Source organism: Cloeon dipterum, chromosome X (assembly GCF_949628265.1).
Source record: "Cloeon dipterum chromosome X, ieCloDipt1.1, whole genome shotgun sequence".
NCBI classification, from domain to species: Eukaryota; Metazoa; Arthropoda; class Insecta; order Ephemeroptera; family Baetidae; genus Cloeon; species Cloeon dipterum.
Genome location: NC_088790.1, coordinates 28,608,128 through 28,627,645, shown reverse-complemented (window position 1 = coordinate 28,627,645; position 19,518 = coordinate 28,608,128). Strand labels below are relative to the sequence as shown.

Sequence of the window (19,518 nt, the reverse complement as noted above, 5' to 3'; positions counted from 1 at the left end):
GAAAATTTTAAATTTTTACATTTCGCTGGCAGGTGTTTATCGGTGGGCACGATGCGATGCACGGCTTAGCAGTAGTTGTAAGAAGTGACGTCTGGAATGATTTTTTTTTCTCAAGTATGGCTTTATATTTATTATCTGTTTCACCTTGCAAGCGAATACGAATTTACTGTCGCAGTTTCTGTCAGTTAAGAGTGCGTTGGAGGAGTTTAAATCGAAGCGGAAGTGGGCGCAGCCTTCGTTTCCACCTTTATTGTCGGGTTGGCCGCGCTCCCAGATGAGGTTTTTATCCAGGACAGTCGGCCCCGTGGTTTTGCACCACGACCATTGGCCCGCTGGTGCGCCCTTCCACGTACCAGAAGTCCAGTAATTGAAATTCGCTTTCCACGTTTCTGTTTAAAATTAAAAATTAATTTGTTCACTTATTTAATGCTATATTGTTCTTTTTTTTTAAATTGCAAAGCTTTAATTCTTATGAGATTTGATGAATTCACTTTTATTATAGCCGTCGGTCAAACTGGACAGGCCTCTCTGCTCAGCCGCGTTTTCAATGTTCAGCATTTCCATTCCCAAAGCGCAGCACTGCGTCCAGCTGTTCAACCAAGACATCTGCCAGCAATTTTTTTTAAAATATCAATTTTTGAAAATAATATATTTTTAGAACCGGCTTGTTTCCCAGAAGATACGTGGTACTCCCTATGTCCATCCAAACTCCATAAGAATTTTTATCTTAAAAATAGAATTTTAATTTAAATTAACCGTCATTGAGAATTGTTTTTTCTTTACTTTTCAAGTTTCCAGTTGAATCAAACAATGAAGGCTTCAAATTAAAGTGTTTTAAAAAGAATAAGAGTAGTTAAAATAATTAATAAAAAATAGTCTTGAACTTACATTTCTGTCGCACTGCTGTGGGCAGTCGGTCGAGAACTGACAAACGAAAGGCAACACATCGTCGCATTTCTTGTGCACCATCCCTTTGTTTGTGCTGTCCAAGATTGTGAGGGCCAGACATTTTTCCACGGTATTAACAGCCATGGCGTTGGTTGAGAGCCAAAATTTAGCCATTGAGAGCAGAGATGGAGACATCAAGTGACCAGTTGAACACCACGCGTATTGTTTTTCGCCCTTGCAATTGATTCCCTCGCTAGAGCCACCAGTCCAAAATGTGCCTAAAACAATTGAATTCATTTCTTTTGTTTTAAAAGCATTTATTAAAAAATAAACCTTTAAAGCTGTTGGCCAAACAGTTTATTTCCTCGAGAGAAGTGGTTGTCAAGAGAGTCATGCTCAAAGCCTTGCATCCCAACGTCGCCGTGTTTCTTGCCACCTTTTGGAAAATTTATTATTAATTTTTTTATTCTTGCTTTCTAGTTTTTAATATATTCACGGAAGAAGTTGAAACAAAATACTGCCGGCTGCACGTAGCTGCTGTTTGCACAGATCCTGCAGCTGAAATAATATTTTTTGTATAGATTTGTGGGGCATTGATTCATTTGTTGGAACTTACGTTGAGACGACTGACTCTGCTGAGGAATAATTAAAAAATATACATTTTTATTTTAAATTACAATGAAGGCATTGCATGTATTTCAATTTTATTACTGTTAGGGAATTGTTGAAGTCCGCACACGTGACACGGCAGGATGGAGTCTAAAATATTTCCTATGAAATCTGTGTCTTCAATCTACGTTACAACAAACTGTTGTAGAGGGTTGGATTGTCTTGGTAGATGATCCTAATTTAGTTGATTGTGTTGTTCCTGATGCTACTGCTGTGCTAGCTGTTCTGATAGCTATCCCTGAAGCTGGATTTATCAGATTAGCTGTGGTCAAAGCATTTGATTTAATCGACGAGGTTGTTCCTGTCCCTGCATTATTATTAGAAAATGATGCTGGTGTTGAAGACAGGCCTGAGTTTATTTTAGTAGTTGTTGCAGATTGTGGTGTCATTTCTTTATTATTATAATTAGTCGAATTTGGAATGTCTTTCGCCAGAGAGGATAAATTAGTGTCAAATCCGGCCGTCGCGTCCCCACTGGCGCGTCCAACAAGAGATGTTTTGCTTATTGATGTCGTTTCTTGAAAAGCCGTTGACCCTGTCCCTTCAGGAATGAAACTGTCTGCCCCATTTCCAGCATCCCCACCGCTCAAAGCTGCTGTTGAGGATTTCACAATCAAATATTAATTTTTTTTTTCAATTTCCCAGCAAATTGTTTACCGTCGTCACCATTGACGTTGGTAGATGATGGAATGCCATCGCGAGTATCAGCAGGACTTCCTATGACGTCCATCACTGTGCTCGGTAATGACGCGGACATTCCACCATCGTCCTATTGAGTTTGATTCGATTGAGAAATGTGAAAATTCAATTAACACTTCTACTTTATTATTATTATTGGTAAAGGCGATAACCGTCTTTGTTGAAGCTATGCTTTGTTGACGAGTCGCGTTCCCCATGCATCTTTTGAACCCGCAACATTTGATGATGTACTTTCTCCTCGGTGGCATCGGGAAACGAGGTTTCTTTTCAGCTGCTACATTAAATTTTTAAATTATTTAAAATTGAATAATAGGTAGAATATTCATTTGCCATTATTTCCAATAAAGCGGATGTTTTTTCTTGAATTTGTATTCTTCTGCTGCAAAATAGTTTAGTCATTATTGAAAAATCATGAAATGAAATCAAGAAATTAAAAGTATTTTATGATCGACATAATTATTGGAATTTCTTTAAACTGCATCAAGCCAGAAAACCTTTTGACTCACTTGAGAAATTCCAATTGAGACTAGAAATATTAAAATGAGGCTGAAATAGGAAATATTCATTGTTTCCTAGTTGAATGGTGAAGCCTGACTGTCTGAGAGCCACCGCTGTTTTACATCCTCATCATCGATATTTTTTCGACGAAACACTCAACCTGCTTACGCACGTTGGTGTTTTTGGAAATGAATCAAATCATAATGAATTCCTAGAATTTTAAACTCTCATTTTCATAGAACTAAAGTAAGAGGGTAGCCAAAATTTAGTTGACAAAAAACATTATTTATATTAAAATGATACAAAGCTACTTTCCTTGTAAAATAGGACTTATATGTTTTTTAATTAAAGACCGAATGAAAACCACATATTTTTACATTAAAATTGATTTCTGAGAGTCGTTATAAGCGGAATTAATTATTTTTCCGATTGAAAAATTTATTGTGACGTTCAAGCAAAACCCACATAGCTCTGGCCCGCGCTACGCATGAAGTTTCTGATCGCTTCTGCGCAAGCGTCACCCCTCTGACGTCCCAGCTCTCTTCACAATTTATTCTGCTCTTTTGTATTGATTTAATTAAAAATCATTTTTATTGCATAATTTTTCACTTTCTTCACTGCGTTAATTTATGTTGGGAAATATCGAGAAACGGAAAATTCGAACCAAATATACTGTACTCTTTTTCCTGTTAAAGAAAAATTGGTTTGCACTTATAAATGTCTATTATTAATAATTAAATAAATCAAGATTAATAATCCAATTTATGCCAATCTTTATTTGTAATCCGAAATTTAGAAACACATTTTTTGTTACATGAATTTAACACAAATGCTAGTTAAAATTGTTTATGAATTTTGTTCAAATTAAATTTCATTACAAATCATTATCGCAATATTTCTACACTTTCTCGCAAATGAAAGAGGCAAAATCGTCAATGTTAGCCCGGTTGATGTACAAGTTGTGAATGTTCTCATTCGGCCTGGACTTCAAGACGAAAGATATATCGCTGAAAACGCCAATTATGGACTCGGTGCAAGGAAATCTTTCCACAGTCGAGAATACACCGTCTTGCAAAACATTGCGGCTGCGGCACCACACTTCGTGCGTCTGGTTGATCCTCTCCGTTTCTCCTACGAGATAAGCACGTGAAGTCCTGTACTCATCTGTGTAATTATTACATTGAATTAGAAACAACAAGAAATTAATTTATTTGATTTCATTATTCAAATCAGATTTTGAAAAATTTAAATCAAAGAAACTTCAGGAAGTGTATAAAGTACAAATATAACAAATTAACTAATGTGGATCTTTACATGGCAACAAGTTTAGTTCGAAAAATTCAACATGTTGATGCCTTTTTGCTTGATTTTGATTCCCCATTCCTTCAAGTTTATCCAACTGTGTGCAAATTATGAGGCCCTATATTTGCGATATAAAAAAGGGGGAATTTTATTAATATAAACAGAGTGCTCCAGGCAGTTTAAAACCTTTTCCATTTCAAAGTTTGAGTATTTGATTAGAACTTTAGAACTTAAACCTTACAGATCCACTTCCAAAACCATAGAATAAATCATTTATGCATTACCAGGCAAAGACATTCCAAAGACAAACATTAAATCCAGCGGAGAATTGAGTGGTTCGTAAAGTCTCATTCCAAGCGCACAGCACCGTTGGAAAGCTGCAACCACATCCTTTACGTTTTCCTTTCATTCAGCATCGAATTACCAACAATTATTTTGATAACTTACAATTCCTGTAGTTTTAGCTCTTCCAATGTAGTATAACTTTCCCGACGAATTAAAAAACTTTCCCATATCATCTTTAAAATTGAAACAATTGATCGTGTATTAAAACGTTTGGGAAATAATTGGGGTTTCTCTTCACCTGTCATGTTGATGCTGTTCATGATTTGATCGATTGCCGTTTGCTGAAAATTTATCTGGTGTCAAAACCAGAGTGGCAGAATATAGAGGGGAATGTTACGTTTGCGACGCAGGGGTACGAATTCGAGAGCCAACAGGATCGAAGCTTCGGAACACACGGGAGCGGTGGAATCAGCTAAAAATATTTTAAATGTATAAATAAGTAGAGAAGGAAGCAGCTGTAATTCTGACCATGGATTCATTGATGTTATTGTTGTTTACGATTTTTGCGACCAGATCGGGTGCCTCCTTCAGACCGCACTTGTAAATTTCCTCAGCAGTCACACACTCGTCGTCAAACTCTGGAAATTTCCAAAATATATTGATTTTCAGTGATTTTAATGAACAATAAGGGAAAAATTTAGTAAAATTTACATCGAAAATCAATCTCTTTTGTAAAGAAACGAGATAAATTAGAGGCAGTTTATTTATAATACCATGGAATTGGAATTTTGACGTGGCTCTAATTTATTTTTGACTATTTACTAGCTATGTTTTTATCACGGAATGTATCCACTTCGAAAAATTCGAATAAAATAAATACTTTTTCCGCTGCATGTGTCGTAAGCGCTGAATCCATTTTGCATTTGGACAGGATCCTCTTCAGCCGCTAGTTCTATTTGCCGCAACAAATCAATTCCATTCACTCCTCCTAATTCGAACTAAAAAATATAAAAAATAAATTTTTAGCCATTTCCAAAAAGTATGAAAGAACGCCTATATATTTAAAAATTTTTAAATCCGAGTTTATTTTGGTTAATATTACTATACCATTCCAATGTTGACACCCATGCATTTCAAGAAGCACTGTTAAAAACAGGAAATATGTCATTATAAGAACAGATCAATCAGAAAACTAAAAGTACCCTGAGATTTTGTGTGATGTTCAGCGAATTAAAAAAGCTGGAGATCAGCAGATTGTCAATTTGCTCTGTTAATAAAAACGAAATCGAAGCATAAAAAATCAATCGGAAAACCCTTTATCCCCCATCTCACCACTGGTAATTTCCCAAATGTCGGCGCACTCGTTTTGAATGGCGCGATTTGGCGAGGACGCCACGTTAATCAGGTCGCAGAAAAAGAATTTCTGCTCGGTGCAGTTTGCGGTGGCCAGCAGCACCGATCCGTTCCTCGCCTCCAGATAAACGCAGTCCAGGCCGTCCTTTGGGTGTCCCTCCTTCCACCTGAGCTCAGGGTCGACAAAGCTACGGTTCAATGGACACCATCTGAAGCTGGACGGGCATCCCACGTCCGTCCCGGCCAGCCAGAAATCGCCATAGGTTTTCGGAGCGAACTCTGCGTCAACAGAATAAAATCTCAATTTTTATATAAAAACGCAGCGATGAGATTTCTTCTGCTCCTGATTTTTTATTATATTTTTTTTCAATGATTGACAATTTGTTCTACTATAAAATTCAAACACGGCAAGAGTAACATATTAAATAATTCAAATTTCATCTAAGTAATTTTGGAAGCCAAATAACCTTTTTATAATATTAATTCCATATTTTTATCTGAATTATTAGCTAAATGTCATTAAAGCAGCCAATAGCTACAAATTGCAGATACAATATTTAGATCAAAATACAAAAATATATCAAAATATTATTGAAATTAAATTAAATCTAAAAAGTCCCTTTCAAATTCATTTCTATTCTACTGTAATTTGGCATTTGACTGCTTTGTAAGTTGTTTTTATGCAAAGCACTGTTTTTGACTATAAAATCAGGGCAGAAAGCTTGAAAAAATGGAACCAAGTTTGTACTAGAGACAATCCTGGAAAAGCAACTTAATTTCCCGGCGGACTCCGTTGAGGTCAGGTTGAGTCCGACGGCACAACACTGCTTCCAGGCGTTTGTCCAGTTCGACTGCGGCGATCAATTTAATTAAAATACCAAATTTAACATTGAGTTTAGCAACTTTGGTTTTGGTGTACAACAAAATGGTGCGGCCGCATGCATCGTACCACTCGCCGTAGGAGGTGAAATCTTTGAAAATTTAAATTAAAAAGAAAATTTTTATTCTATTCATTTACTGAATATAGTTAGGTTGGTTGAGAAGAGCAGCGGCTTTAATTATATTTATTATTTAATGTTTAAAAATGCTTGGAAAATTTGTATTTTTACATTTCGCTGGCAGGTGTTTATTGGTGGGCACGAGGCGATGCACGGCTTAGCAGTAGTTGTAAGAAGTGACGACTGAAATGATTTTTTTTCTATAATTGTGGCTAAATATTTTTAAAAATTCACCTTGCATGCGTAAAGGAATTTACTGTCGCAGTTTCTGTCAGTTAAGATGGTGCCTGTGGAGTTCAAAACGAAGCGGAAGTGGATGCAGCTTTCGTTTCCACCTTTGTTGTCGGGTTGGCCGCGCTCCCAGATGAGGTTTTTATCCAGGACAGTCGGCCCCGTGGTTTTGCACCACGACCATTGACCCACTGGTGCGCCCTTCCAAGTGCCAGAAGTCCAGTAATTGAAATTCCCTTTCCACGTTTCTGTTTAAAATTGAAAAATTATCCGAACTTATCTTGAGGGTTATTTTTTGTATTAAATTTTTTAAAAATTTTTATTTAATTAAAATTAGTTGAAATTTTCTAATCCTCGTGAGAATTGATGAAATCACTTTTATTTTGGCCGACGGTCAAGCTGGTCAGGCCTCGCTGCTCAGCCGCGTTTTCAATGTTCAGCATTTCCATTCCCAACGCGCAGCACTGCTTCCAGCTGGACAACCAAGACATCTGGCAGTAATTTTGTTATATAATAATTTTAAAAGTAATATGTCATATATAATTGAAACCGGCTTGTTTCCAAGAAGATAGGTGGTATTCTCGATGTCGATCCAAATCCCGTAAGAAGTTTTATCTTACAAAATGGATTATTAATTAAAATTAACCGTCATTCAGACTTATTTCACTCTCTTTACTTTTCAAGTTTCCAGTTGAATCAAACAATGAAGGCTGCAAATTTTATTTTGGGCATTTTAAAATAATTAGAAATTGATTTCCGCAGTTAAAATAATTTTACTTTTTTGTCGCACTGTTGTGGGCAGTCGGTCGAGAATTGACAGACGAAAGGCAACGCATCGTCGCATTTCTTGTGCACCATCCCTTTGTTTGAGCTGTCCAAGATTGTGAGGGCCAGACATTTTTCCACGGTATTAACAGCCATGGTGTTAGTTGAGAGCCAAAATTTAGCCAATGAGAGCAGAGATGGGGAAATCAAGTAACCAGTTGAGCACCACGCGTTTTGTATTTGCCCATTGCAGTCAATTCCCTCGCTAGAGCCACCAGTCCAAAATGTGCCTAAAACAATTGAATTCATTTCTGTTGTTTAAATGGGTTTATTAAAAAAAACCTTTAAAGCTGTTAGCCAGACAGTTTATTTCCTCGAGAGAAGTGGTGGTCAAGAGCGTCATGCTAAGAGCCTTACACCCCAATGCCGCCTCGTTTCTTATCACCTTTAGGAAAAATTTTATAGTGTATTTTTAATTATTGCTTTCTAGTTTTGATTATAATCACAGAAGAAGATGAAACGAAATACTGCCGGTTGCACAATGTCGCTGTTTGCACAGATCCAGCAGCTGAAATAAAATATATTTTTTGTTTTGGGGTTGGTTCATTTTTTTTTAACTTACGTTGAGACGACGTACGTTGCTGGGGGTTAATTAAAAAAGAGATTGTAGTTTATTAAAAATTAAGATGAAGACAAAGTATGGAAATTACTTATTTTTATGAATAAAAACACGTTGGCAATTTTCAAATTAAATCCGCCTAGTTGGGAATTTATCATAATATACCAAGCATGATTCGTCGTCTGAATTTAGTTTTTACTCAAAGGTGGCACAATTTACGCGATTACAACCACACTATCATAATATAAATCGTTTAGAAAGTCCAAAACTATGATTAAAACCATCAAAATCAGTTTCGTTGTGAATTATGAAAAACGCGAAAAGTATAGGTCTATAATACTATCTTTTTTAAATCGATAATTGGTAATTCATATTCAAAAAATTATTTAACCATTGATTCTGACCCTAAGTTCCAATGTTACTCTCACATCTGAAAAGGTGTAATTATTTGGGACTAGTATATTAACATTAGGGACAAAGACATAGTTTTTATCTAAAAAAAAAGAAAAAAAATATCAATCGCTTGATAATAATTAACTATCTTTTAATCACTATATATATCGTTAACATTTCTGGTTTCATTTTATTACCGATAGATAATTATTGAAATCCGCACACTTCTCATGACAGGATGGAGTCTGAAATATTTAATATGAAATCCATGTCTTCAATTTACGATAAAACAAACTGTTGTAGTGGCTGGAACTGTCGTGGTAGATGTTGCTGGTTTTGTTGATTGCGATGTTCCTGGTGGCACAGCTGTGCTAGCTGTTCTGATAGTTATCCCCGACGCTGGATTTATCGGATTGCCTGTGGTCACAGCATTGATAATCGATTTAATCGACGTAGTTGTTGCTGCCACTGCATTATTATTATTAGAAAATGATGCTGGTGGTGAAGACTGGCCAGAATTTATTGCAGTGGTTGTTGCAGATTGTGGTGTCATTTCTTTGTTATTATAAATAGTCGAATTCGGAATGTCTTTCACCAAAGAGGATAAATTAGTGTCCAATCCGGCCGTCGTGTCCCCACTGGCGCGCCCAACAAGAGAGGATGTTTTGCTCATTGATGTCGTTGCCGAGCCGCTTTCTTGAAAAGCCGTCGCTGTCCCTTCAGGAATGAAGCTGCCCGCGCCCGCCCCATTACCGTCCGCTCCGCTGGTCAAAGCTGCTGTTGAGGTTTTCACGTTCAAATATTAAAATTTTCAATTTCACATCAATTTTTCACCGTTCGCGTTGGTAGATGATGGGTAGCCATCCTGACTCTCGGCAGAACTTCCTGTGGGGTCCACCACTGTGTCCGGTAATGACGCAGACACGTCATCATGCTATCGAGTTTGATTCGATTGACATATAATGGTATAAATTCCAGAAAAACTGCTACATTATTATTGTTGGTAAAGGCGGTAATCGAGTTTGTAGAAGTTATTATGCTTTGAGGACGAGTCGCGTTCCCCATGCATCTTTTGAACCCGCAACACCTAATGATGTACTTTCTCCTCGTTGGAATTGGAGAACGAGATTTCTTCTGAGCAGCTACATCAAATAATGTAAAATTATACTAAAATTGAATAGATATAAGTAATTAAATCACCATTATTTGCAATAAAACGAATGATTTTTCTCAAATTTAACTTCTTTTGCTGGAAAATAGTTTAGTCATCGTCATTATTTTAAAATTTATATAATTTAAATAAATATAGAAGTACACGCGACCAATTAAATTAGGACAGCATTGGAATTAACTTCAACTGCCACACTCACACACACCAGAAAACCTTTTGACTTACTTCAGGAATTACTTCTCCAATTGTGGCTATAAGTATTATGATCAGGCTGAAATAGGAAAAATTCATCTTTTCCCAACTTGAATTCTGAAGCCCGACTGATTGTGAGAGCCACCGTCCTCAATTCCCATTATTTTTCGACGAAGCGCACATCCTGTTTGTCCGCGCTGCCGCTTTTGGAAAGCAATTTTTCCATTCCTAGAAATTTCAAACTCATATTTTCACCAAAACAAAGCAAAATAGCTTTTCGCGCACCAACTAAAATTTAGTTGGCACAAACAATTATTTGAAGATGACACAAAACTCTATTTTCCTTCTAAAATCGGTTCGACAATTTGTTTTTAAAGAAAGAAAGGGGCAAACAACATATTTTTATAATACAATCGATTTGCATCGGTCAAAATAGGTGGAATAAATAATTTTCCTGACCGAAAAACGTTTTTTGACGTGCCAGCAGAGGCCCATAGCAAAACGCACGTTGCTTTGGCGCTGGAAACGTATGAACCTTTTGGTCGCTGCTACGCAGGCGTCACCTCTCTTACGTCACAGCCCTCTCAGCTGCCAATAAGTATGGCTGTGACGTCACAGGGAAGACGCATGCGCAGTAGCGACCACAAGGTTCATAATTATGCGTATTCCAATGCAACGTGTATTTTGTTTTGCCAAAATAAAATTTTCGATCGGAAAAATTATGAACTCTCCTAATTCAACCCTCAGGAATCGATTGGAACGTATGAAAATGTGGTTTTCACTTTTTTTAACATTTTTGAAATCTCTCAAAATCTAGGAACTAGGACCAACGCGCTCATTTAATCTTTTTTCTGTTGGAAGAAAAATGTTCGGATAAATTCTGCTGTTATAAAAATGTATATTAATAATTAAAAATAAAACAAGATCCATGATCCAATTTATGCCAATCTTTAATTGTGATCCGAAATCCAGAAACTTTTGTCACATGAATCACCTTTTCCAACAATTTTTTTTTATGAATTTTGATCCAAATTAAATTATCACAAATCGCAATATACCAATTTTTCTACACTTTCTCGCAAATGAAAGAGACAAAATCGTTAATATTAGCCCGGTTGATGTACAAGTTGTGAATGTTCTCATTCGATCTGGACACAACGGCGTAAGAAAATGAGGTCGTGGCGCCCATAATCGATTCGGTGCAGGGAAACCTCGGCACTGCCAGAGTGGTCGAGTAAAGCGCGTCTGGCAAAACTTTGCGGCTGCGGCACCACACCTCGTGCGTCTGGTTGATCGACTCCGTGTCTCCCATGAGATAGGCACTTTTAGTGTAGTAGTCCAAACCTGATTAAAAATTAAACTAAAAACAAGGAAATTATGGTGGACAAATTTTCATCTTTGCAATTTGGAATTTGTAGTAGAATTTTGAAAAAAAAATAAACTAAAGCGGGGCTTTAAAGTGCAAACAATTGACAAAAAAATGCATTCCTTGGAATAACTAGGGCTGTGAATTTTAGACGATTGACTATTTTTTTCTAAGCTTCAAATCAAAGCGGGACCATCAAATGAGCACGAATCATGCATTTTTGTGCTGTTTAAACTAAACTTGAAATCGTCTAAAACCGTCTAAAACTGCCAAAACAGTCTAAAATCGTCTAAAACCCGTCTAAAATCGTCTATTTTGACTATTTCGTGGTGAAAAATTCTAGAAAATGATATTCTTTAATAAAATATGAAATTTTAATTATACCATGTGTGTGAGCGTACGCGGAAATTACAATTTCAATTAATTTACACGCTCTCTTTTCCATTTATATGACTTAAAACTCGCTGAACAGCACCATATCTAGCCGCATGCACGTTCCTTAAAATATCCTCCAATCGAGAAGACTTCGACAAGTTGAATCATGAACGCGCGCGTATGCATCCATGTTCCATGTGTATGCCTTTTAGACTCTGTGAGTGCGACGTGCGACATACATAATTTTCGTCATCTTCAGTGTGTTCTCTTAATTATTAATTAATATGGGGAAACAACGGGCTAAAACTTCCTCTGAGAAAAGTCCTTGCCTTAAAGTACGCTCAGCTGAGCAGTGCTGATGTAGAAAGAAGCTTTTCAAAGAGGTCCATGCTAAGACCCAACAGGATGAGTTTTAACACCGAAAACCTTGAAATGCACATGGTTATTAATCACTACTACGCCCTTGATGACGAAAAATAAATTTCAATACCTTGGAATGAAATATTAAATGTTGTATTTTGATGCGTACGTGATACAATAAATAAATTAATTATACCGCAATCAAAACATTTTAATTTTAAAATCCATAGCCATATTAGTAATGTTAATTGAGCTCCATTAGTAGAATAGTGTTAAGATATATGTTCTATATATACCGCTGACCACCTCTAGGCTATGAAAAAGGCTAATAAATAGTAGAAATGGGTATTTTCCAGCGAATTTTGAACATGGTTCTATCATTTATGCAGTGGAAATTGAACTTAAAAAAACCGTCTAAAACCGTCTAAATTGAAAAAAAATCGACTAAAACCGACTAAATTTATACGAAAATCCGTCTAAAAATAGTCGACTATTTTCCCCAAAAAAATCGTCTAAAATTTACAGCCCTAGGAATAACAAATGAATATTAAATCTATTGTTTGCCAGAGGAATCCAAATTTTGGCAACAGTCAAATCTAGTCTGACAAACAATTAAATTTCAAAATTTTCGGAATATAAAACATGTTAATTATTTTTAGCTTGATTTCGATTCCTTGTTTCTTCATGATTCATCAAACGGAGAATTATGAGGCCTATTTTAAGAATTAAAATTTTGATTTTTTTGTCAGCTAATTTTTTGCGCCAGATTTTTCTTTGCCTTTTTTCCCTTTTAGAGTAGGGGCAAAAATTATTTTTTAGAGTTTAATGTTAGAAATCTTTTTCCAAAGCCTTGATTTAAATCAATGATAGGTCTAATGCATTACTAGTTGATGCTCCGTAAGCGGTTTTAAAATCTGCCGACGAGGCTGGTTCGAAAAGTCTCATTCCAAGCGCACAGCAACGTTGGAAAACTGCAACCACATCCTTTACGTTTTCCCTTCATTCAGCATCAAGTTGCCAACATTTATTTTGATTTACTCACAATTCCTGTAGTTTTAACTCTTCCGATGTAGAAAGACTTTCCCGACGGAGACGGAAAAACTCTTCCCATCTCATCTTTAGAATTGAAACAATTGGAGTAGAGTAAAAATATGGTTTCTCTTTTCACCTGTTCCGTTTTTGTTGATTTCATCGATTGCCGTTTGCTGAAAATTTATTTAGCGTCAAATCTTGGTGTTAAACCAATGTAGGGAACATTACATTTGCGATGCAGGGATACAAATTCGAGAGCCAACAGGATCGGGGCTTCGGAACGCACGGGAGCGGTGGAGTCAGCTAAAATTTTGTAAAAAAAAATAAATAAGTAGGATTAGAGAAAGAAGCAGTAATTGACCATGGAATCATTGTTGTTATTATTGTTTACGATTTTTGTGACCAGATCGGGTGCCTCCTGCAGACCGCACTTGTAAATTTCCTCAGCAGTTACGCACTCGTCGTCAAACTCTGCAAATTTAAAAACAAAATGGTTTTCTGACATTTGTTATGGATTACATCGAAAATCAGTGTTTTTTTGTAAAGAAAAAAGATAAATTGGAGGCAGATATTTTCACCTTGGCAAACACCAAACAAAATTATTTTAAAAAAATCAAATAAATAATGCACCTCTTAAAGACTGAAATATTTTTCTAATTTATTTAATTGTAAATATATAATTAACCTCTTTTGAAACGCACATAGAGCTGTTTCCATGGAAATTTAATGGTGCAGTGCCGGGACTAACTTTATTATGGCTATTTTTTATCAATTGAATGTGGTGAGTGCGTGGCAAAAAAGCTGATTTTTAATGACACAATATCCCAAGCAGGCCACGGGATCAGCAGACTCAGCATTGAGCGAAGAGGCGCATGGTGACCGGCACACAACATGTTAGTTAATTTTGAAAAAAATTATATTATGTTGTGATGAAGCCAATGGAATTATTGTTTCAGGCATGGTGGCGTCCGTTGGAGAAAGAGAGAAAGCGTAATCAGAGGGTGTAGATAGATTTAAGGTCAGTTTATCAGTTTGAGCAGGGAGTTAGTGAGACTCAGGGACAAAACAGGGCGACCGTGGTTTTGGTTCTGGCGAGTTAGTGCGTGTCGCAATGGTAGACGGGACACTCTATTCGGATACAGTGAGGAGCAAGAGGAAGGTTTTGCCCTTAGCTGTCAGTTCTCTCTTTCTCCATTACGTGTGCCGGCCACTTCGCGTTTTTCTGCTGATCGCCTCTTCGCTCAAAGCATATTCCGCGGCCTTGGAAAAAGGCTATCCACGAGAAACTTTTAATTTAAATAAATACTTTTTCCGCTGCATGTGTCGTAAGCGTTGAATCCATTTTGCATTTGGACAGGGTCCTCTTCAGCCGCTAGTTCTATTTGCCGCAACAAATCAATTCCATTCACTCCTCCTAATTCAAACTGGAAAATAAAATAAATTATTTTCAGTTAGCCCTTTATAAAACATGCAACGAGAAAGAGTATTATTAATTTTACTAAAATACTTTTTAATTTTTGTTAATTTTAAATTACCATTCCAAGGTTGACACCGATGCACTTCAAGAAGCACTGTTATAAACAGGAAATGTATCATTATAAGAACAGATCAATCAGAAAACTAAAAGTACCCTGAGATTTTGTGTGATGTTCAGCGAATTAAAAAAGCTGGAGATCAGCAGATTGTCAATTTGCTCTGTTAATATAAACGAAATCGAGGCATAAAAATCAATCGGAAACCCCTTTATCCCCCATCTCACCACTGGTAATGTCCCAAATGTCAGCGCACTCGTTTTGAATGGCGCGTTGGGACGAGGCCGCCACCTTTATCAGGTCGCAGAAAAAGAATTTCTGTTCGGTGCAGTTTGCGGTGGCCAGCAGCACCGATCCGTTCCTCGCCTCCAGATAAACGCAGTCCAGGCCCTCCTTGGGGTGTCCTTCCTTCCAACTGAGCTCAGGGTTGATGAAGTTACGGTTCAGTGGACACCACCTGAAGGTGGACGGACACCCCACGTCCGTCCCGGCCAGCCAGAAATCGCCGTAGGTTTTCGGAGCGAACTCTGCATCAACAGATAATAATCTCATTTTTTTATAAAACAAATAAGTAGCAATAAAATTTATCCACAACTAATTTATCTTGAAAGATCTTTTTCAAATGCCTGACATCATAACTATAAAAATATTCAGATCCTAAGAATTAAAAAGAGGAATTGTTTTAATTGTTATCATATTAGGAGATCGGTCTGTAAAATCGGTTATTGTATAGTATTTATTTTATTAGTTTTTTCTTTAATTTAAATATAATATTTATGAACAATTCAGCAATTATTTTAAAAATGCAGTAAATATTTAATAAAATTTTAATAAAAACCGCTTTGTAAATTAATGTATACATTATAATTATAATTAAAAGAAATATTAAAATATGTGTTATATCTTACTTTAATAAAAACCAAAATAAAAAAAATATATAAATATTTCTATAATGATAAAGTATTTTCTGCCTGCTGTCTAAGAGTCTAATAATTCGTCAGGTGGTGCATTATTATTGGTTTTAAAATCAGGGCAGAGTTTGAAGAAAACTAAAAGCTTGGATCAACGTTTGTACTGGTGACAATCCTGGAAAAGCAACTCAATTTCCCGGCCGACTCCGTTGAGGTCAGGTTCAGTCCGACGGCACAGCACTGCTTCCAGGCGTTTGTCCAGTCCGACTGCGGCGAACGAATAAATTAAAATAAGAACACAAAAAATTAAAAATTCAGTAGAAACTTTGGTTTTGGTGTACATCAAAACGGTGCGGCCGCACGCATCGTACCACTCGCCGTAGGAGGTGAAGTCTTTGAAAATTTAAATTAAATTAAAAGAGAGGAAAAAGAAAATCTTGACCTGCATGTCATTACCAATTAAAGATTTTGTGTTTGAGAAAAGTAAGGGCTTGAAATTGATTTATTTCATGATTAAAATGGGTCATTGGAAAAATCCTTTTTTTACATTTCGCTGGCAGGTGTTTATCGGTGGGCACGAGGCGATGCACGGCTTAGCAGTAGTTGTAAGAAGTGACGTCTAAAATGATATTTTTCAAAAGTGTGACTTAATATTTAAACAAATTCACCTTGCAAGCGAATACGAATTTACTGTCGCAGTTTCTGTCAGTTAAGATCGTGCCCGTGGAGTTCAAAACGAAGCGAAAGTGGATGCAGCTTTCGTTTCCACCTTTGTTGTCGGGTTGGCCGCGCTCCCAGATAATGTTTTTATCCAAGATAGTCGGCCCCGTGGTTTTGCACCACGACCATTGGCCTGCTGGTGCGCCATTCCACGTACCAGAAGTCCAGTAATTGAAATTCGCTTTCCACATTTCTGTTTAAAATTAAAAATTTATCCGAACTTTTCTTGAGGGCTATTTCTTGTATTTAATTTTTTAAAAATTATTATTTAATTAAAATTAGTTGAAATTTTCTAATCCTCGTGAGAATTGATGAACTCACTTTTATTTTGGCCGACGGTCAAGCTGGTCAGGCCTCGCTGCTCAGCAGTGTTTTCAATGTTCAGCATTTCCATTCCCAACGCGCAGCACTGCTTCCAGCTGGACAACCAAGACATCTGGCAGTAATTTTGTTATATAATAATTTTAAAAGTAATATGTCATATATAATTGAAACCGGCTTGTTTCCAAGAAGATAGGTGGTATTCCCAATGTCGATCCAAGTTCCATAAGAAGTTTTATCTTACAAAATGGATTATTAATTAAAATTAACCATCATTGAGACTTGTTTTTTCTTTACTTTTCAAGTTTCCATTTGAATCAAACAATGAAGGCTGCCAATTTAAGTGTTTAAAATAGAATAAGAGTTAAAATAATTAATAAAAAACAGTCTTGATCTTACATTTTTGTCGCACTGCTGTGGGCAGTCGGTCGAGAACTGACAAACGAAAGGCAACACATCGTCGCATTTCTTGTGCACCATCCCTTTGTTTGTGCTGTCCAAGATTGTGAGGGCCAGACATTTTCCCACGGTATTAATAGCCATGGCGTTGGTTGAAAGCCAAAATTTAGCCATTGAGAGCAGAGATGGAGACATCAAGTGACCAGTTGAACACCACGCGTATTGTTTTTCGCCCTTGCAATTGATTCCCTCGCTAGAGCCACCAGTCCAAAATGTGCCTAATTTAATTAAATTTTTTACTTCAATTGTTCTAATATTTATATTTTTTTTTAAAGTGAACCTTTAAAGCTGTTTGCCAGACAGTTTATTTCCTCGAGAGAAGTGGTGGTCAAGAGAGTCATGCTCAAAGCCTTGCATCCCAACGTCGCCTTGTTTCTTGCCACCTATTACAAATTTTTAAATTTAATTTTATTTATTTACTTTCTAGTTTTGAATAAGATTACGGAAGAAGTTGAAACAAAATACTGCCGGCTGCACGTAGCTGCTGTTTTCACAGATCCTGCAGCTGAAATAATATTTTTTGTAAAGATTTGTGGGGCATTGATTCATTTGTTGGAACTTACGTTGAGACGACTGACTCTGCTGAGGAATAATTAAAAAATATACATTTTTATTTTAAATTACAATGAAGGCATTAAATGTATTTCAATTTTATTACTGTCAGGGAATTGTTGAAGTCCGCACACGTGACACGGCAGGATGGAGACTACAATATTTCATATATGAAATTCGTGTCTGCAATCTACGTTACAACAAACTGTCGTAGTAGCTTGAATTGTCGTGGTAGATGTTCCTAATTTTGTTGATTGCGATGTTCCTGGTGGCACAGCTGTGCTAGCTGTTCTGATAGTTATCCCTGAAGCTGGATTTATCGGATTAGCTGTGGTCAAAGCATTGATAATCGATTTAATTGACGTGGTTGTTCCTGCCCCTGCATTATTTTTAGTAAATGATGCTGGTGGTGAAGACAGGCCAGAATTTATTCCAACTGTTGTTGCAGATTGTGATGCCACTTCTTTATTGTTATTTGTCGAATTTGTAAAGAAGTCATTCGCCAGAGAGGATAAATTAGTGTCCAATCCATCCGTTGAATCCCCACTGGCGCGTTCAACAAGAGAGGATGTTTTGCTCATTGATGTCGTTGCAGAGCCGCTTTCTTGAAAAGCCGTCGACCCTGTCCCTTCAGAAATGAAGCTGTCCGCCCCATTACCCTCACCGCTCAAAGCTGCTGTTGGGTTTTTCCATGTTCAAAGTTATACTAAATTTTTGAATTTCCCTGCAGTTGTTCACCGTTCACGTTGGTAGATGATGGGTTGCTAGCCTGACTGTAAGCCGAGCTTCCTGTCGGGTCCACCGCTTTGCCCGGAAATGACGCAGAAAAGCCAACGTCCTATCAAGTTTGGTGTGATTGAAACACGTGTACATTAAAATGACAAACTGCTACGCTATTATAATTTTTGGTAACGGCGATAGTTGATATTGTCGAAGTTATTATGCTTTGTTGACGAGTCGCGTTCCCCATGCATCTTTTGAACCCGCAACATTTAATGATGTACTTCCTCCTCGTTGACGTTGGAGCACGAGATTTCTTCTGAGCAGCTACATCAAATTTTAAATTAATTTAAAATAAATAGGTGGAATCCATTTACCATTTTTTTCTTTTAAATGGGTGATTTTTCTCGAATTTGACCTTTTCTGGTGGAAGATGTTTAGTCATTATTAACAAATTTCAAATTGAAATGATCAATAAAATTAAGACTAGTAGTGCATTCGGAATTAATTTCAACTGCAACACATGCAAGAAAACCTTTTACTCACTTCAGGAATTACTTCTCCAATTGATGCTAGAAATATCAAAATGAGGCTGAAATACGAACAATTCATTGTTTCCAAGTTGAATCCTGGAGCCGGTCTGAGTGAGAGCCACCGCCGTTCGCCGTTTCACATCCTCAATTTCGACACCCTTTCGACGACGCACACGTGCTATCCTGTTTCCGCGCGTCGATGTTTTGTGAAATCATTCATTTTAGAGTTTTTAAACGTTCATTTTCATAAAACTAGAGCAATTTAGCTTCACACACAGCTAACCAAAATTTGGTTGGCAAAACGATTGTTTTTTAAGACAATAATAGAAAGAATTTACTAATAAAATAGGTCTCGAAATGTTTTTTTAATCCAATATAGTATGTTTCATCTTCTGAACATTTTTAAACTACAAAGTAAATATTTTTGGCATATTTCAATCTTGCTGGAAAATTAAACATCAATTAACACTAGCTTTTTCCTAATCCAATTTTTATAAAGGGATAATATTAAAACATCTATGCGTGCTCTCTTTAATTCTATATGAATCTAAAATAAAGATTTAATGGCTTTAAT

The 19,518-nt window shown here is 36.6% G+C and overlaps 2 protein-coding genes and 4 long non-coding RNA genes across 7 annotated transcripts; all 6 read right to left on the bottom strand.

Annotated features, from left to right (window-relative positions):
- Positions 1 to 19: 19 nt before the first annotated feature.
- LOC135945100 (uncharacterized) lies at positions 20 to 706 on the bottom strand. The gene is made up of 4 exons (XR_010575400.1): positions 662 to 706; positions 492 to 606; positions 145 to 389; positions 20 to 91 (listed from the first exon to the last, which is right to left on the bottom strand). It is a non-coding gene; the product is annotated as an uncharacterized LOC135945100 (long non-coding RNA).
- Positions 707 to 778: 72 nt separating this feature from the next.
- Positions 779 to 1,324, bottom strand: LOC135945155 (uncharacterized). Its single transcript, XR_010575405.1, has 3 exons — positions 1,222 to 1,324; positions 889 to 1,166; positions 779 to 817 (listed from the first exon to the last, which is right to left on the bottom strand). It is a non-coding gene; the product is annotated as an uncharacterized LOC135945155 (long non-coding RNA).
- A 2,266-nt stretch (positions 1,325 to 3,590) lies between these two features.
- On the bottom strand, positions 3,591 to 6,817 carry LOC135947076 (uncharacterized). The gene is made up of 14 exons (XM_065495645.1): positions 6,804 to 6,817; positions 6,713 to 6,746; positions 6,598 to 6,665; positions 6,443 to 6,545; positions 5,674 to 5,973; positions 5,544 to 5,608; positions 5,449 to 5,484; positions 5,222 to 5,339; positions 4,870 to 4,979; positions 4,739 to 4,813; positions 4,640 to 4,682; positions 4,504 to 4,574; positions 4,341 to 4,446; positions 3,591 to 3,918 (listed from the first exon to the last, which is right to left on the bottom strand). The coding sequence occupies exons 7-14, from the start codon at positions 5,467 to 5,469 to the stop codon at positions 3,653 to 3,655; spliced, it is 810 nt and encodes a 269-aa protein (XP_065351717.1). The 5' UTR covers positions 5,470 to 5,484; positions 5,544 to 5,608; positions 5,674 to 5,973; positions 6,443 to 6,545; positions 6,598 to 6,665; positions 6,713 to 6,746; positions 6,804 to 6,817; the 3' UTR covers positions 3,591 to 3,652.
- A 128-nt stretch (positions 6,818 to 6,945) lies between these two features.
- Positions 6,946 to 7,541, bottom strand: LOC135944991 (uncharacterized). Its single transcript, XR_010575385.1, has 3 exons — positions 7,474 to 7,541; positions 7,300 to 7,414; positions 6,946 to 7,171 (listed from the first exon to the last, which is right to left on the bottom strand). It is a non-coding gene; the product is annotated as an uncharacterized LOC135944991 (long non-coding RNA).
- Positions 7,542 to 8,029: 488 nt separating this feature from the next.
- On the bottom strand, positions 8,030 to 8,945 carry LOC135945688 (uncharacterized). Its single transcript, XR_010575453.1, has 4 exons — positions 8,898 to 8,945; positions 8,311 to 8,329; positions 8,195 to 8,256; positions 8,030 to 8,133 (listed from the first exon to the last, which is right to left on the bottom strand). It is a non-coding gene; the product is annotated as an uncharacterized LOC135945688 (long non-coding RNA).
- Positions 8,946 to 11,008: 2,063 nt separating this feature from the next.
- LOC135947075 (uncharacterized) lies at positions 11,009 to 19,038 on the bottom strand. 2 transcript variants are annotated; one of them, XM_065495643.1, is made up of 28 exons: positions 18,958 to 19,038; positions 18,789 to 18,834; positions 18,584 to 18,738; positions 18,430 to 18,529; positions 17,898 to 18,367; positions 17,798 to 17,845; positions 17,703 to 17,721; positions 17,583 to 17,644; positions 17,420 to 17,522; positions 17,080 to 17,357; positions 16,978 to 17,011; positions 16,855 to 16,919; positions 16,681 to 16,795; positions 16,308 to 16,552; positions 16,187 to 16,258; positions 16,096 to 16,129; positions 15,965 to 16,032; positions 15,804 to 15,906; positions 14,956 to 15,255; positions 14,827 to 14,891; positions 14,732 to 14,767; positions 14,503 to 14,620; positions 13,558 to 13,667; positions 13,425 to 13,499; positions 13,333 to 13,369; positions 13,207 to 13,280; positions 13,049 to 13,148; positions 11,009 to 11,407 (listed from the first exon to the last, which is right to left on the bottom strand). In XM_065495643.1, exons 1-28 carry the CDS (start codon positions 19,021 to 19,023, stop codon positions 11,130 to 11,132), a joined length of 3,276 nt encoding a protein of 1,091 aa, XP_065351715.1. In that variant the 5' UTR covers positions 19,024 to 19,038; the 3' UTR covers positions 11,009 to 11,129. The 2 variants fall into 2 exon arrangements, with proteins under 2 accessions (XP_065351715.1, XP_065351716.1); XM_065495644.1 differs by having other exon boundaries at positions 18,789 to 18,829; positions 18,958 to 19,030.
- Positions 19,039 to 19,518: the final 480 nt, after the last annotated feature.

Excerpts from the sequence above, each read along its gene's own strand:
- LOC135947076 (XM_065495645.1), bottom strand. The coding sequence starts at position 5,469 with ATGGGTGTCAACATTGGAATG. Across the intron at positions 4,447-4,503 it reads GAGCTAAAACTACAGGAATT|GATGTGGTTGCAGCTTTCCA; the intron begins GTAAGTTATCAA and ends GAAAACGTAAAG. Across the intron at positions 3,919-4,340 it reads CTTTGGAATGTCTTTGCCTG|ATGAGTACAGGACTTCACGT; the intron begins GTAATGCATAAA and ends ATAATTACACAG.
- LOC135947075 (XM_065495643.1), bottom strand. The coding sequence starts at position 19,023 with ATGAATTGTTCGTATTTCAGCCTCATTTTGATATTTCTAGCATCAATT. Across the intron at positions 14,892-14,955 it reads CATTTGGGACATTACCAGTG|AGCAAATTGACAATCTGCTG; the intron begins GTGAGATGGGGG and ends TTATATTAACAG. Across the intron at positions 13,668-14,502 it reads CGACACATGCAGCGGAAAAA|AGTTTGACGACGAGTGCGTA; the intron begins GTATTTATTTAA and ends TTAAATTTGCAG.